General features: G+C 43.3%; 1 protein-coding gene across 1 annotated transcript in view; it reads right to left on the minus strand.

Moving 5' to 3' along the window:
- Window positions 1-10134: 10134 nt before the first annotated feature.
- SPMAP2L (sperm microtubule associated protein 2 like) overlaps window positions 10135-12388 on the minus strand; it is a 47806-nt gene continuing 45552 nt past the window's right edge. The window contains exon 9 of the mRNA XM_072748923.1: window positions 10135-11695. Coding sequence (XP_072605024.1) covers window positions 11581-11695 — 115 coding nt within the window. The 3' untranslated portion in view covers window positions 10135-11580. The remainder of the gene's footprint in view (window positions 11696-12388) is intronic.

The raw sequence follows: 12388 nt of genomic DNA on the forward strand, positions 1-12388 counted from the left end.
CAGGCCTCCTTATTCCCTGAGACACAACAATAATGAAATTAGGTCTATTAACAAATCTATAATGGCTTTGAAGCATTCAAGTGAAAGAAGAGTCACATATCTCTCACTTTAAATCAAAAGCTAGGAATGATTAAGCTTAGTAAGGAAGGTATGTGGAAAGCCAATAGGCCAAAAGTTAGGCCTCTTTCACCAGTCAAGTTGTGAATGCAAAGAAAAAGTTCTTGAAGGGAATTAAAATGTTACTCCAGTGAACACACAACTGACAAGAAAGCAAAATAGCCTTATTGCTGGTCTGGAGAAAGTGTGAGTGGTCTGGACAGAAGATCAAACCAACCACAACATTCCCTTAAACCAAAGCCTAATCCAGAGCGCGGCCCTGACTCTCTTGTCAATTCTATGAAGGCTGAGAGAGGTGAAGAAGCTGCAGAAGAAAAATTTGAAGGTAGTAGAGGTTGATTCGTGAAGTTTAAAGAAAAAAGCAGTTTTTAGGGACCCTGGGTAGCTCAGTCAGTTAAGCATCTGCCTTCAACTTGGGTCATGATCCCAGGGTCCTTGAATGGAGCCCCACATCAGGCTCCCTGCTCAGTCAGGAGTCTGCTTCTCCCTCTCCCACTGCCCTTCACCTTGCTTGTGCTATCATTCACTCTCTCTGTCTCAAATAAATAAATAAAAATCTTAAAGAAATAAATAAGCTGTTTGTATAATAAAAAGTTCAAGGTGAAGCAGCAAGTGCTGATGTAGAAACTGTAGCTAGTTACCTAGAAGATCCAGCTAAGGGAGTGAATGAAGGTCGCTAGAATAAACAACAGATTATTGATGTAGATGAAACAACCTTATATTGGAAGAAGATTTTATCTAGGACTTACGTAGTCAAAGAGGAGAAGTCAATGCCTGGCTTCAAAGCTTCAAAGAACTGGCTTTTGTTGGGGGCTAATGTAGCTGATAACTTTAAATTGAAGCCAATGCTCACTTACCATTTCAAAAGTTCTAGGGCCTTTAAGAATTATACTGAATTGGGGTGTCTGGGTGGCTCAATGGTTGAGCATCTGCCTTTGGCTTGGGTCGTGATCCCAGGGTCCTGGGATCTGGTACTGCGTCAGGCTCCCTGCAGGGAACCTGCTTCTCCCTCTGCCTGTGTCCCTGCCTCTCTCTCTGTCTCTCATGAATAAATAAAATCTTTAAAAAAGAAAAAGAATTATACTAAATCAACTTGGCCTGTGCTCTATAAATGGAACAGCAAAGCTTGGATGACAGCACATCTGTTTCCAACATGGTTTACTGAATATTTAAGCCCCCTGTTGAGACCTAATGATCAGAAAAAGAGATTCCTTTGAGAAGATTACTGCTTATTGACAATACATCTGGTCACCCAAGAGCTCTAATGAAGATGGACAATGAGATTAATGTTGTTTTCATGCCTGCTAACACAACATCCATTCGGGAGCCCATGGATCTAGGAGTCATTTTGGGTCTTATTTCAAGTCTTATTGCTGAAGAAATGCATTTCATAAGGCTATAGCAGTCACAGATAGTGATTCATCTGATGGATCTAGGCAAATTGAAAACCTCTGGAAAGGATTCTCTATTCTAGATGCCATTAAGAACATTTGTGATTCATGGGCAGAGGTCCAAATATCAACCTGAGTAGGAGTTTGGAAGAAGTTGATTCTGACCTTCATGGAGGGCTTTGAGGGGTTCAAGACTTCAGTGGAGGAAATAACTGCAGATGTGGTGGGAATAACAAGAGAACTAGAATGAGAAGTGGGGCCTGAAGATGGGACTGAATTGCTGCAATCTCATGACAAAACATGAACAGATGAGGGGTTGCTTCTCATGAATGAACAAAGAAAGTAGTATCTTGAGAGGGAATCTTCTCTTGGTGAAGATACTGTGAAGACTGTTGAAATAACAGTAAAGGATTTAGGATATTACATAAACTTAGAAAGCAGCAGCAGGGTTTGAGAGGATTGATTCCAAGGTTGAGAGAAGTTCTACTGTGAGTAAAATGCTATCAAATAGCATCATGTGCTACAGATAAATCATTTGTAAAAGGAAGGCAATTGATGTAGCAACTTCATCATTTTCTTATTTTAAGCAATTGCCACAGCCACCCCAAACTTCAGCAACCCAGGCCCCCATCAGTCAGTAGCACTCAACATTAAGGCAAAACCTCCACAGCAAAAAGATTATAACTCACTGAAAGCTGAGAAGATGCTTAATATATTTAGCAATAATATTTAATAAAGTTTTGTTTTGTTTTGTTTTTTAAGTAGGCTCCACATCCACATGGAACCTAATGTGGGAGTTGAACTCACAACCCTTGGATCAAGACCGGAGCAGATGGGGCACCTGGGTGGTTCAATGGTTGAGCGTCTGCCTTTGGCTCAAGTGGTGATCCCTGGTCCTGGGATTGAGTCCCACATCGGACTCCATGCATGGAGCCTGCTTCTCCCTCTGCCTGTGTGTCTGCCTCTCTCTCTGTGTCTCTCATGAATAAATAAATAAATAAAATCTTAAAAAAAAAAAAGATATGTACAGTGTAGGAGTGCTTGGGCGGCTCAGTCCCTTAGGCTGCCTTTGGCTCAGGTCATGATCCCAGGGTCCTGGGATCAAGCCCCAAGTTGCTGTTGGGCTCCCTGCTGAGCAGGGAGTCTGCTTCTCCCTCTGCCTCTGACTCTCCCCCACCACCCCACTCATGCTCTCTCTCTCTTGCTGTCAAAGAAATAAATAAAATCTTAAAAAAAAAATAGATACAGTGATTTTTAGACATAAATGCTATTGCACAGTTAATAGATACAGTTTGGTATAAACCTAACTTTTATGTGTACTGGGAAACTAAAAAAAAATTGTCTCTTTTTATTGCAGTATTCACTTTATTGGGGGGGTCCAGAACCAAAGCGACAATATCTCCGAGGTGTGCCTATATCCCAACACAGTTTAGTTTGTACATTAACATGGCTTTAACTATGCTACTACCTTCAATAATACAGCTTTAGGAAACTCTTGCCTAAAACGATGAAGTTGCAAATAACTTTGTTATTGACCTGAAAGTATTCCACTAGTCTCATCAATCCTCAAAGGCTCTTTCAGAAATTCTTGCCTTGCATGGGTCTATTGATCCATTGCCCAATCCTAATGGATCCCAAAACTCATGAATACCTCATCGCCGCCCTTTCCTTACTAGATGCTGCTAACATTCTATGAAGGCAGCGATCTCCCTTATCTTACGTAAGCTATAAATTCAGCTTTGCTTTGTTCACAAGCTCTCTGGTGGTGCTTTGGGTGGAAATATTTGACTGTACTAATCCTTACCTCCATTTTACAAGTGAGGAAATTGAGACCCAGGGAGGTTAGTTATTTTATCCAAAGACACAGAGCTAGTAAGGGGTGGGTCCAGGGTTTATAAATCCTGCCATTCTTCTTCCGGAAAGTACACTCCCAGCCACAAGTCTATACTTCCTCCCTGTGTATTTGAAATCATACGATACAGTCACTGATTCTTTCTCCACCAGTGGTCAACCATGTGGTAAAGATCCCAAAGAAGCCAGAACTCAAAATGACTTCCTGAGTGAGGCTGTGCTTTAAGCTTGCTGGAGCCGGGACTGTGGTGCTTTTACACTCTCTAAACCCTGAGGCACCCCCACCTGCTTAAATTGTTCCACAAATAACTGGGGTCCATTATTGCTTTGCCTTGATGTCCGCCTGTCCTGAGCCACAGCCACTCTGACCCTTTACTCAGAGTGGCTGCCTGACTGCCACCATTGTGTCCCTGGTATCCTGGGGTGACTTTGCTCCCCGCTTGACTTCTTTCTGCTCCCTTACTTCACACAACCACCATTCTCCGTCCCCGTCTTATGCCTGCCCTGTCTTGCAATCCAGCCCAGGATGCTTAACTTCCTGGAAGTTCTAGCAGGCCGCACCTTGGCAACAGAGGGCCAGAGAGCCGCAGATGCGTGCTGCTACGCGGTCATTTTGAGTTCTGGCTTCTTTGGGATCTTTACCACATGGTTGACCACTGACTGGTGGAGAAAGAATCAGTGACTATATCGTATGATTTCCAGTACACAGGGATGAAGTATAGACTTGTTGGTTGGGAGTGTACTTTCTGGAAGAAGAATGGCAGGATTTAAACCCTGGACCCCCCCACTTACTAGCTCTGTGTGTTTGAATAAAATAACTTTGGGGTGGAGGAGTTTCCCATCTGGCAGCTCCTCCCACAAGGAAAAGAAAAACCAACGCAAATCAGGAAAGAACATGTATCTTCAGGCTCCATCTGTCTCCTCACTGCCTGTGGTATGTCTCTGCTGCTGAGGGAGGCCATGGGCCAGGACCTCCTCAGCTAGGTCTTGGGAGGCAAAACCCTCCTGACAGAGGAGTGGGGAATTAAGTGGGATTACGTCAGCAACCAACACACCGCTCTGCCTCAGTTCACACAGGTTCCTCCTGGCCAACCGCGGGGCACCCAAGCTCAGGTCTCCTGTGGGTTGCAGGTTATCACACAAGTTGATCAAGAGGCTCAGAACATCTGAGGGAGAAACGTCTGCCTGCGCATTAGCATAAACAAGAGCAAGGACGTGCCCACGTACCTGGGGCAATCAGCCAGCTGCAGTGCGAACCCCTTGGCCCTCCCCACCCCCTTGGCACCAGTCTGATGCTCCAACAGCTTATTACCTGCTTCAGTTAACCATTGCTGAATAACAAACAGACCCAAAACATAGTTGTTTTAAAACAATAACCTTTTTTTTTTTCCTTTCTGACAATTCTGTAGATTTGCCGAGCAGTTCTCCCACTGGGCTCGCTGGCTGCCTCACGTGGGTGCCCTCAGCAGAGGGTGAGCTGGAGGAGGCCCAGAGGCAAGGCCTGACAGGGCTGAGGCTCCCCGGCTGGTCTCTCAGGGAGGCTGGGTTTCTTTTGCGTCCACATGGAAGTCCCAGGGCAGCGTCAAAGATGGCAGGTGTGGGAAGTCACAAGACTTCTGGAGGCCTGGGCTTGGAAGTCCTACCAGGTCACCTCTGCCTCGTTTGCTGGCTCTAAGCAAGTCACAGGTCAGCCCGGACTCCAGCCCGGACTTAAATCCTGCCATTCTTCTTCCAGAAAGTACACTCCCAACCAACAAGTCTATACTTCGTCCTTGTGTACTGGAAATCATACGATACAGTCACTGATTCTTTCTCCACCAGTCAGTGGTCAACCATGTGGTACCAGGTGGAAGCAGGCTCCACCTCTCAAGAGGTGGAGTTTCACTGCACTATCCAGGAAGACAGGAGAAGCTTCTTAATACCCACTATTAAGGGGCACCAGGGTGGCTCAGTGATTGAGCATCTGCCTTTGGCTCAGGTCGTGATCCCAGGTCCCTGGATCGAGTCCCACATCCGGCTCCCCTCAGGGAGCCTACTTATGCCTCTGCCTACGTCTCTGCCTCTCTCTGTGTGTCTCTCATGAATAAATAAAATCTTTTTAAAAAAGAAAAAATCCATTAATAATGGTTAAGAAAACAAAACGCATTTCCTATGTACTGGGTCAGTACTTCACAAGAACCCAGTGAGGTGGGTGTTACAGATGAACATTTCTTTCCCAGTGCTCCTGCTTCCATGTGGAGGCAAAATTCTCCAGAAAAGAACTCCCCCTGCTTCTGCCCTCACCCAGCCCTATTTCCCCCTACCTGTGGGAGCAGTGACTCCTCTCCTAGTGAATCTAGGAGAAGGAGAGCATTTCTTCCTTCTTGAGATCTCAGAGCCATAGTCATGGTACATTCTGTCTGGTTCTGGGGGGCAGGGTTACCCTGTGGAGGATTTTCAATTCAATTCAGGAGGAGGGGTATATTAGCAAAGCCATTTGGTTTACCAAAATCATCTTCTCCAAATGGCTTTATCCTTGGTAAATGAATTATTTTGAACTCCATCTGCCTGGGTTTCTCAATGGTTTCTGAACTAAGGGAGGGAAGGGAAGGGTGTAATTTATTGGAAACTTTCAAATCCCAACAGTAAACACTATTAGCCCCTTGTCAAGGAAAAGCTAAATAATTTGTACCAGGTTGCATAGCTACTATTTGGTGAAGCCTCCTTCCTGGGCCTCCTCCACCCCCTCTCTCCCTGACTGCTGGAAGAAATTTAACATTTATGTCACCATTTTCCTTCCTTCAACCGAGTCCAGATTAACAGTCTTTAATTTCTTCCCACTTGGTTTTTTTTCTCCTCCCCACTTACGCACGTCTCAAGTGTCAAGCCTTTGTAACCCAGAGGTCAACAGAAGCATGCTGACCTTTGAACATTCAAAGAGAACTAACTTGAAAACCCTATGGTACCCTTAGTGTGGTGAAAGTCCTAAGTCCCTCCCATTCCCCTGGATTTGGGTGAGAGTACCAGTTTGTCTTACATTACCTTATTCCTCGTGGGTTGTAAGCCCACAGTCCTACTGCCACCAAATTATAAATTAACTCACCATTTTGTTCATGCTATTTCTCCACACTGTGCCTGGATGTGGGATACAGACAAGTTGCATTGATTTCCCCCTTTAAACAGCCTTTACACGGAACCTTTGTGGGTTTGCTTGTTTGTTTGTTTAATTTTTAAATTTTATTTAAATTCAGTTAATTAACATATAGTGTATTATTAGTTTCAGAGGTAGAAGTCAGTGATTCGTCAGTCTTATATGACACCCAGTGCTCGTCACATCCCATGCTCTCCATGCCCATCCCCCAGTGGCCCCATCCCCCCCATCACCTCCCCTCCGGCGACCCTCAGTTTGTCTCCTGTGATTAAGAGTCTCCTTTTTTTTTGTATATTTTTTTATTGAAGTTCAATTTGCCAACATATAGCATAACACCCAGTGCTCATTCCGTCAAGTGCCCCCCCAATGCCCATCACCCAGCCACCGCAACCCCTCGCCCACCTCCCCCACTACCACCCTCTGTTCGTTTCCCAGAGTTAGGTGTCTCTCATGTACACTGAACCTTTGGAAACAAAGCGGACCTGACTGAAAGTACTATGTTGGGGAAGCTTTGCATTGTCCAGCATCCTGCTCCCCAGCCTTTGCTGAGACCTGTAACTGTCCATCTCTGTTCCCCTTCCACTTTGCACTTTATTATGGAAAGCTTGAGGCACATTGAATAGAAATGAGAATACTATAATGAACCCTATGTTCCTATCACTTAGTTCAACCATCAACTCACACTCACATCCACTCCCTTGTTGGGATTATTTCAAAGCAAACTCCAAATATCCCACAATACACGAGTATTTCAGCACGCACCTCTAAAAGAGCTGCTTTTGAAAGCAAAACCCTCATACCAATACCCTCCTAAGTGTAATTAATAGCAATCCCTTAACATCAGCAAATATCAAGTCGGTGTTCACACCTTCTTGGTCCCTCTTCTCTCCTGGGTTTTAATCACACCTGACAGAGATGACTTGCAAGTGTTAATCTTCAGCAGACAGGTCTACTCGCAGCAACACAGACCCATATATGGATTACCTACCTTAACAGGGCCAGCTGTCTTACTGGACAACGTAGGTAGGCGCAATGCCTACAGCTCATAGTATTTTTAGGAGCTCACAAAAATGCTCTAGTTTTAAATGAGAAGGGAAAAATCAAATTTTAATTAAAAATATTTTTAATAGATGATATTAATATGTCCATATTTATACCAAAGCAGTCACAAAATGTAATTTTTAATATTATTTTAAGGAAGAACCCAGAAAGGCAAAAGTGCCTAGGAGCCATGCAAGTCATAATATAGCCCTGCACCTGGCATCTCCTTTGAGCTATCTCAAAGGTATCCTCTAATCTAAGTGTCCAGAACAGAACACATGCTGCTCTACTCTCCTCTTCTGGTTCTCTCCAGTGAAGGGACAAATTGTGGAAATAAAGATTACCCAAATGAGGACACACCAGGCTATTTATTTAGAGCTTCTATTGTGAGTCAGCCATCATTACTTGCGGTTGGCAGAGACTCAAAGGCAGAGGAGTGTTAAACCTTTAGAGCAGACATGGAGGAAGCTTTGGGTATGTTCTGATTAAAGACTGCTGGCAGTCTTGGAGATGCGCTAACTAGAAATAGGGCATCCTGTGTGACTGGCTTAGGGAGTATATTTGGCTTTCTCTGGTTGGCCCTGACTTGGAAGTGCAGGCAAAAATAGGCACCAGTAAGGACCACTGACCAGATCCTGACCCTTCTGGGCTAATTGCTACAGAGGTTATGGTTTAGATTCCTCACCTGGCAGTCATTATAAAGGTTGTGAGTCAGAGTTCTATCATCATATATGGCCAGGCCATTGTCCATTTGTATATTCAGACTCTTCTTATTTCTTAATTTAGAAATCCAGGAATTATCTTAAATGCTTCCCTCTTTCCCACACCATATCCAACCCATCAACAAATCTTATAAAAATTCACTTCCTCAAATCTCTCTCAAGTTTGCCACTTTTCTTTTTCTTTCTTTCTTTTTTTTTTTTTAAGATTTTATTTGTTCTCTGTGAGAGACACAGAGGGAGAGGCAGAGACGTAGGCAGAGGGAGATGCAGGCTCCCTGTGGGGAGTCCAATACAGGACTCAATCCCAGGACCCTGGGATCATGACCTGAGCCAAAGGCAGATGCTCAACCACTGAGCCACTCAGGGGCCCCTTGTCACTTCTTTCTATTTGCACTATGGTACCACAAAACTATTTTCATCTTGTGTCTGATCTATTAAATAGCCTCCTAACCTAGTTTATCTACTTCTATTGTCTCCTCCCCAGTTTATTTGTCAAGGACATTTTTTTCAAAAGGCAATCCTGATTACATTATCCCTATCCTTAAATTACTCTGACAACTTTCATGGGTTTTAGGATAAAGACTAAAGTCTTCAACATGACCTCCAGGGCCCTGTATGGTCTGGCTCCCATCCTTCTGCTTCCTCTTGCATCATGTAACCCCTTTTTACCTCTCTTTTTGAGCCAAACTTTTTTTTGTTTTTCACTCCCCAACACATCTGTCCACCTGCCATAGGATTTACTAGAAGGCTGTGGGCAGCTCCTGAGTCAAAGGAATAGGTGAAGGGCTAGAGTAGCTCCAGGGATACAGGTGGCTGGGTGAAAAATGAAGTCCCACCAGGGCACAACTGCTGAGCAATATTGGCTCCAACTATACCCCCAACCTCCTGCACCACTCTGCATAAGATCCAAAGCCCCAGGGGCACTTAGGTCACTCAGTTGGTTAAGTGTCTGCCTTCTGCTCAGGTCATGATCTCAGGGTCCAGGGGATGGAGTCCTGTATTGGGCTCCCTGCTCAGTGGGGAGTCTGCTTCTCCCTCTCCCTCTGCTCTTTACCCACTCCTTGTGTGGGCGCTCCCTCTCTCAAATCAGTAAATAAAATCTTTTTAAAAAAATACCAATCAAGCTCTAAGTAAGAAAGACCAAGTAATTCTCAAAAAGAAAATTAGGAGTTCTTATAAGAAAGAGGGGAAACGGACGCAAGATGGCCCTCAAATCAACCAATGTTCACTAAACACATGTTCCCACTACCTGGACTGACTTTCCATCCATTTGGTTAGTTAACCCTACTCAATTTTTATTTTATTTATTTATTTTTAAGATTTTACCTACTCAATCATGAGAGACACAGAGAGAGAAGCAGAGGCACAGGCAGAGGGAGAAGCAGGCTCCATGCAGGGTGCCCGATGTGGGACTCAATCCTGGATCTCCAGGATCACGCCCTGGGCTGAAGGCAGTGCTAAACTGCTGAGCCCCCCCGGGCTGCCCCCTACTCCATTTTTAGATTCCAGCCCAATAGTCCCTTCATTAAATAAGTCTTCCTTTGCCTTCCCAAGGGAGTCAAAATTCTCTATTCTGTTATTTCATAGTACTTTAACCTCTCTGTCATGGCACTTTGCCACCGCTGTAATTTTATATTTATTTGTGAAAGTTTGAATTACATCCATCTCTTCCATTGGCTGAATAGTCCATGAGAGCACAGCCCATATCTGTTTGGGTTAGTATGATTATCTCCGATGCCTGGCACAGTGCCTGGCAAAGCAAAAACACTCAACAAACATTCATTTAATGTATGAATCAAGCCATAAATATCTTTATTTTCTCATTGATATGAACTATGCTACACCCTCCTTAGAAGCAAAGGAACTACATTTTTTAAAAAGATTTTATTTATTTATTTATTTATTTATTTATTTATTTATTTATTTATGAGAGACACACACAGAGAGAGAGAGGTAGAGACACAGGCAGAGGGAGAAGCAGGCTTCATGCAGGGAACCTGATGTAGGACTCGATCCCGGGACTCCAGGATCACACCCTGGGCCAAAGGCAGGCACTAAACCACTGAGCCACCCAGGGATCCCCAGGAACTACATTTTTAAACAAATTTTTCTAATTCATACTTATTACACAATTTTATTTTTTTTAAGGATTTATTTATTTCTAGGGGGGGAGGGGCAGAGAGAGTCCTGAAACAGACTCCCCATTGAGTGCAGAGAGGGACTTCCAACTCCATCTCAACCCTGAGATCATGACCTCAGCCGAAATCACAAGTGGATGCCTAACTCACTGAGCCACTGAGCCACCCAGGTACCCCTGAAATTTTATTTAATCTTTATAATAACACAGCAGGAACCCATTTTACACGTAAAGAAACAGTCACAGGGTGGAGGAGGGGAGGGTGAGAAAATTTGTTCAAAAATCACATACCTGGCAAATGATCCATGAGGGAGACTAAGCCAGGTCTGCCTGATGCCAAAACACAGGCTCAAAACTACTATATAATATTGCCTCTCCATAACACTAATTATCTCCTTAATACAAAGCATTGGAGATAGAACTTATCCATCTGTAAAACTGGCTTTCAGATAAATTCATTTTCATGTAAATCTAGATATGTCATAAAAGTTTCATTTGTAAAATACTGATCCGTGGAGAGAATAAAACAACTAAATTTTAAAAACTCTGAGCAGATGCAATTTGACAGAGAATTATAATGCTTACCAAATGCCTCACTTTTTCTGTCACTCATGATAAATGACCCAATGTGAGTGAAGGGACAGAGATTGGTGCAGAGGTGATTATTTAAAGTAACCTGTTCTCTAAATTTAATCTAAAGATTATAAAAAGCATTTCAAGTTATCCCAAAAGGCTTCACCATTTCAATGTTATTTCTCAGTTAGGGAGGGGGGATTGGAAAAGTAACACAAAGAATTACTTCAATTCTCAGGACTTATTAGAGCAGGGACTGAGCAGAGACCAGCTGCTGGGGAATATGGATCTCTCCAGGAAAAGAAAAAGAAGCCCAGGAAATAAGAAAGAGTGTTTCTTCAGGTCAGTCAGAGCAATGAGATGGTCTCGATGCTCATGGGGAGAGATAGTAAGGAAAAGTCAGGCCCCCTCAGTTTCATTTTATTACATGCTCGAGTCCTCAAACCTTGCTAAGGACATGACTACAGGTAATAGCAGGAACTGGTGTTTCCTGGGGGCCTCATACGGGTTTTGGAGAGATAGGGGAATACAGAGTGATGGGACCAGTGTAGGGAACTAAGTCACCTAATATGTTTTCTAGATACATAACTAGAGTCTGACTGACGTGGCTTTCTGTTTTTAACGCACAATAGGTTCTGCCAATTCTTGGATCCTTGGAGTACACTGTGTTTTCAGAGCAGCTGGCTTGACTTTAAAGACATCTGGATCGTAGTATACAATATGCACAGGAGACCTGAAATGGGGGGAAAAGAATGCGACCTGAAAACAGATGAACAGAAGATGGAACTAACATTTTTCTCAACCATCCACTCTGTGTTAGGCTGTAGGATATTATTCTGTGTTGGTTTTTCATAAGCCCCCCATGAAACAGACGTTATGTCTCCCACTGTACAGATAAGGACATGAAGGCTCAGAGAAGTTATAAAAATGACCTGTAGTCAAATCCAGATTTGTGTATCCATCAGATTCCAAAACCTTTGCTCTTTCCACTAAAAGTTAATTCTGGAAAATTTTTTCAATAATTTGGCAACTGTTAAAACACACCCAGTAGTCCTCTGGGGGACTTAAATCAAAATTTTGAAGTTTCCACTCTTAGCATCTTACCACCAAATAACAACTTTGCCACTGGGGTAGACCCTGAGTACTTGATCTTACTTTTCCCCTTTCCTTTGTCAATGAACAGAGAATGAGCTTCACTTCACTGCTGTTGAACTTTATTTCTTTTAAAGGCAAACACATCATAAACATTTAAAAATATTTTATTATATAAAAATGAACATATTTCCCTGTTCCCTGAGCTGAAGATTTCTATGACTTTTCCAGGTTTCTCCTAGGTTTTCCTAATGATGCTTAAAAAGGGGGATTAGGCATTATCTCAAGAAGGAAACAAAATGACCTGGTGTTCAGGCAGGTTAAGAAATCTTCT

This window comes from Vulpes vulpes, chromosome 2 (assembly GCF_048418805.1).
Source record: "Vulpes vulpes isolate BD-2025 chromosome 2, VulVul3, whole genome shotgun sequence".
NCBI classification, from domain to species: Eukaryota; Metazoa; Chordata; class Mammalia; order Carnivora; family Canidae; genus Vulpes; species Vulpes vulpes.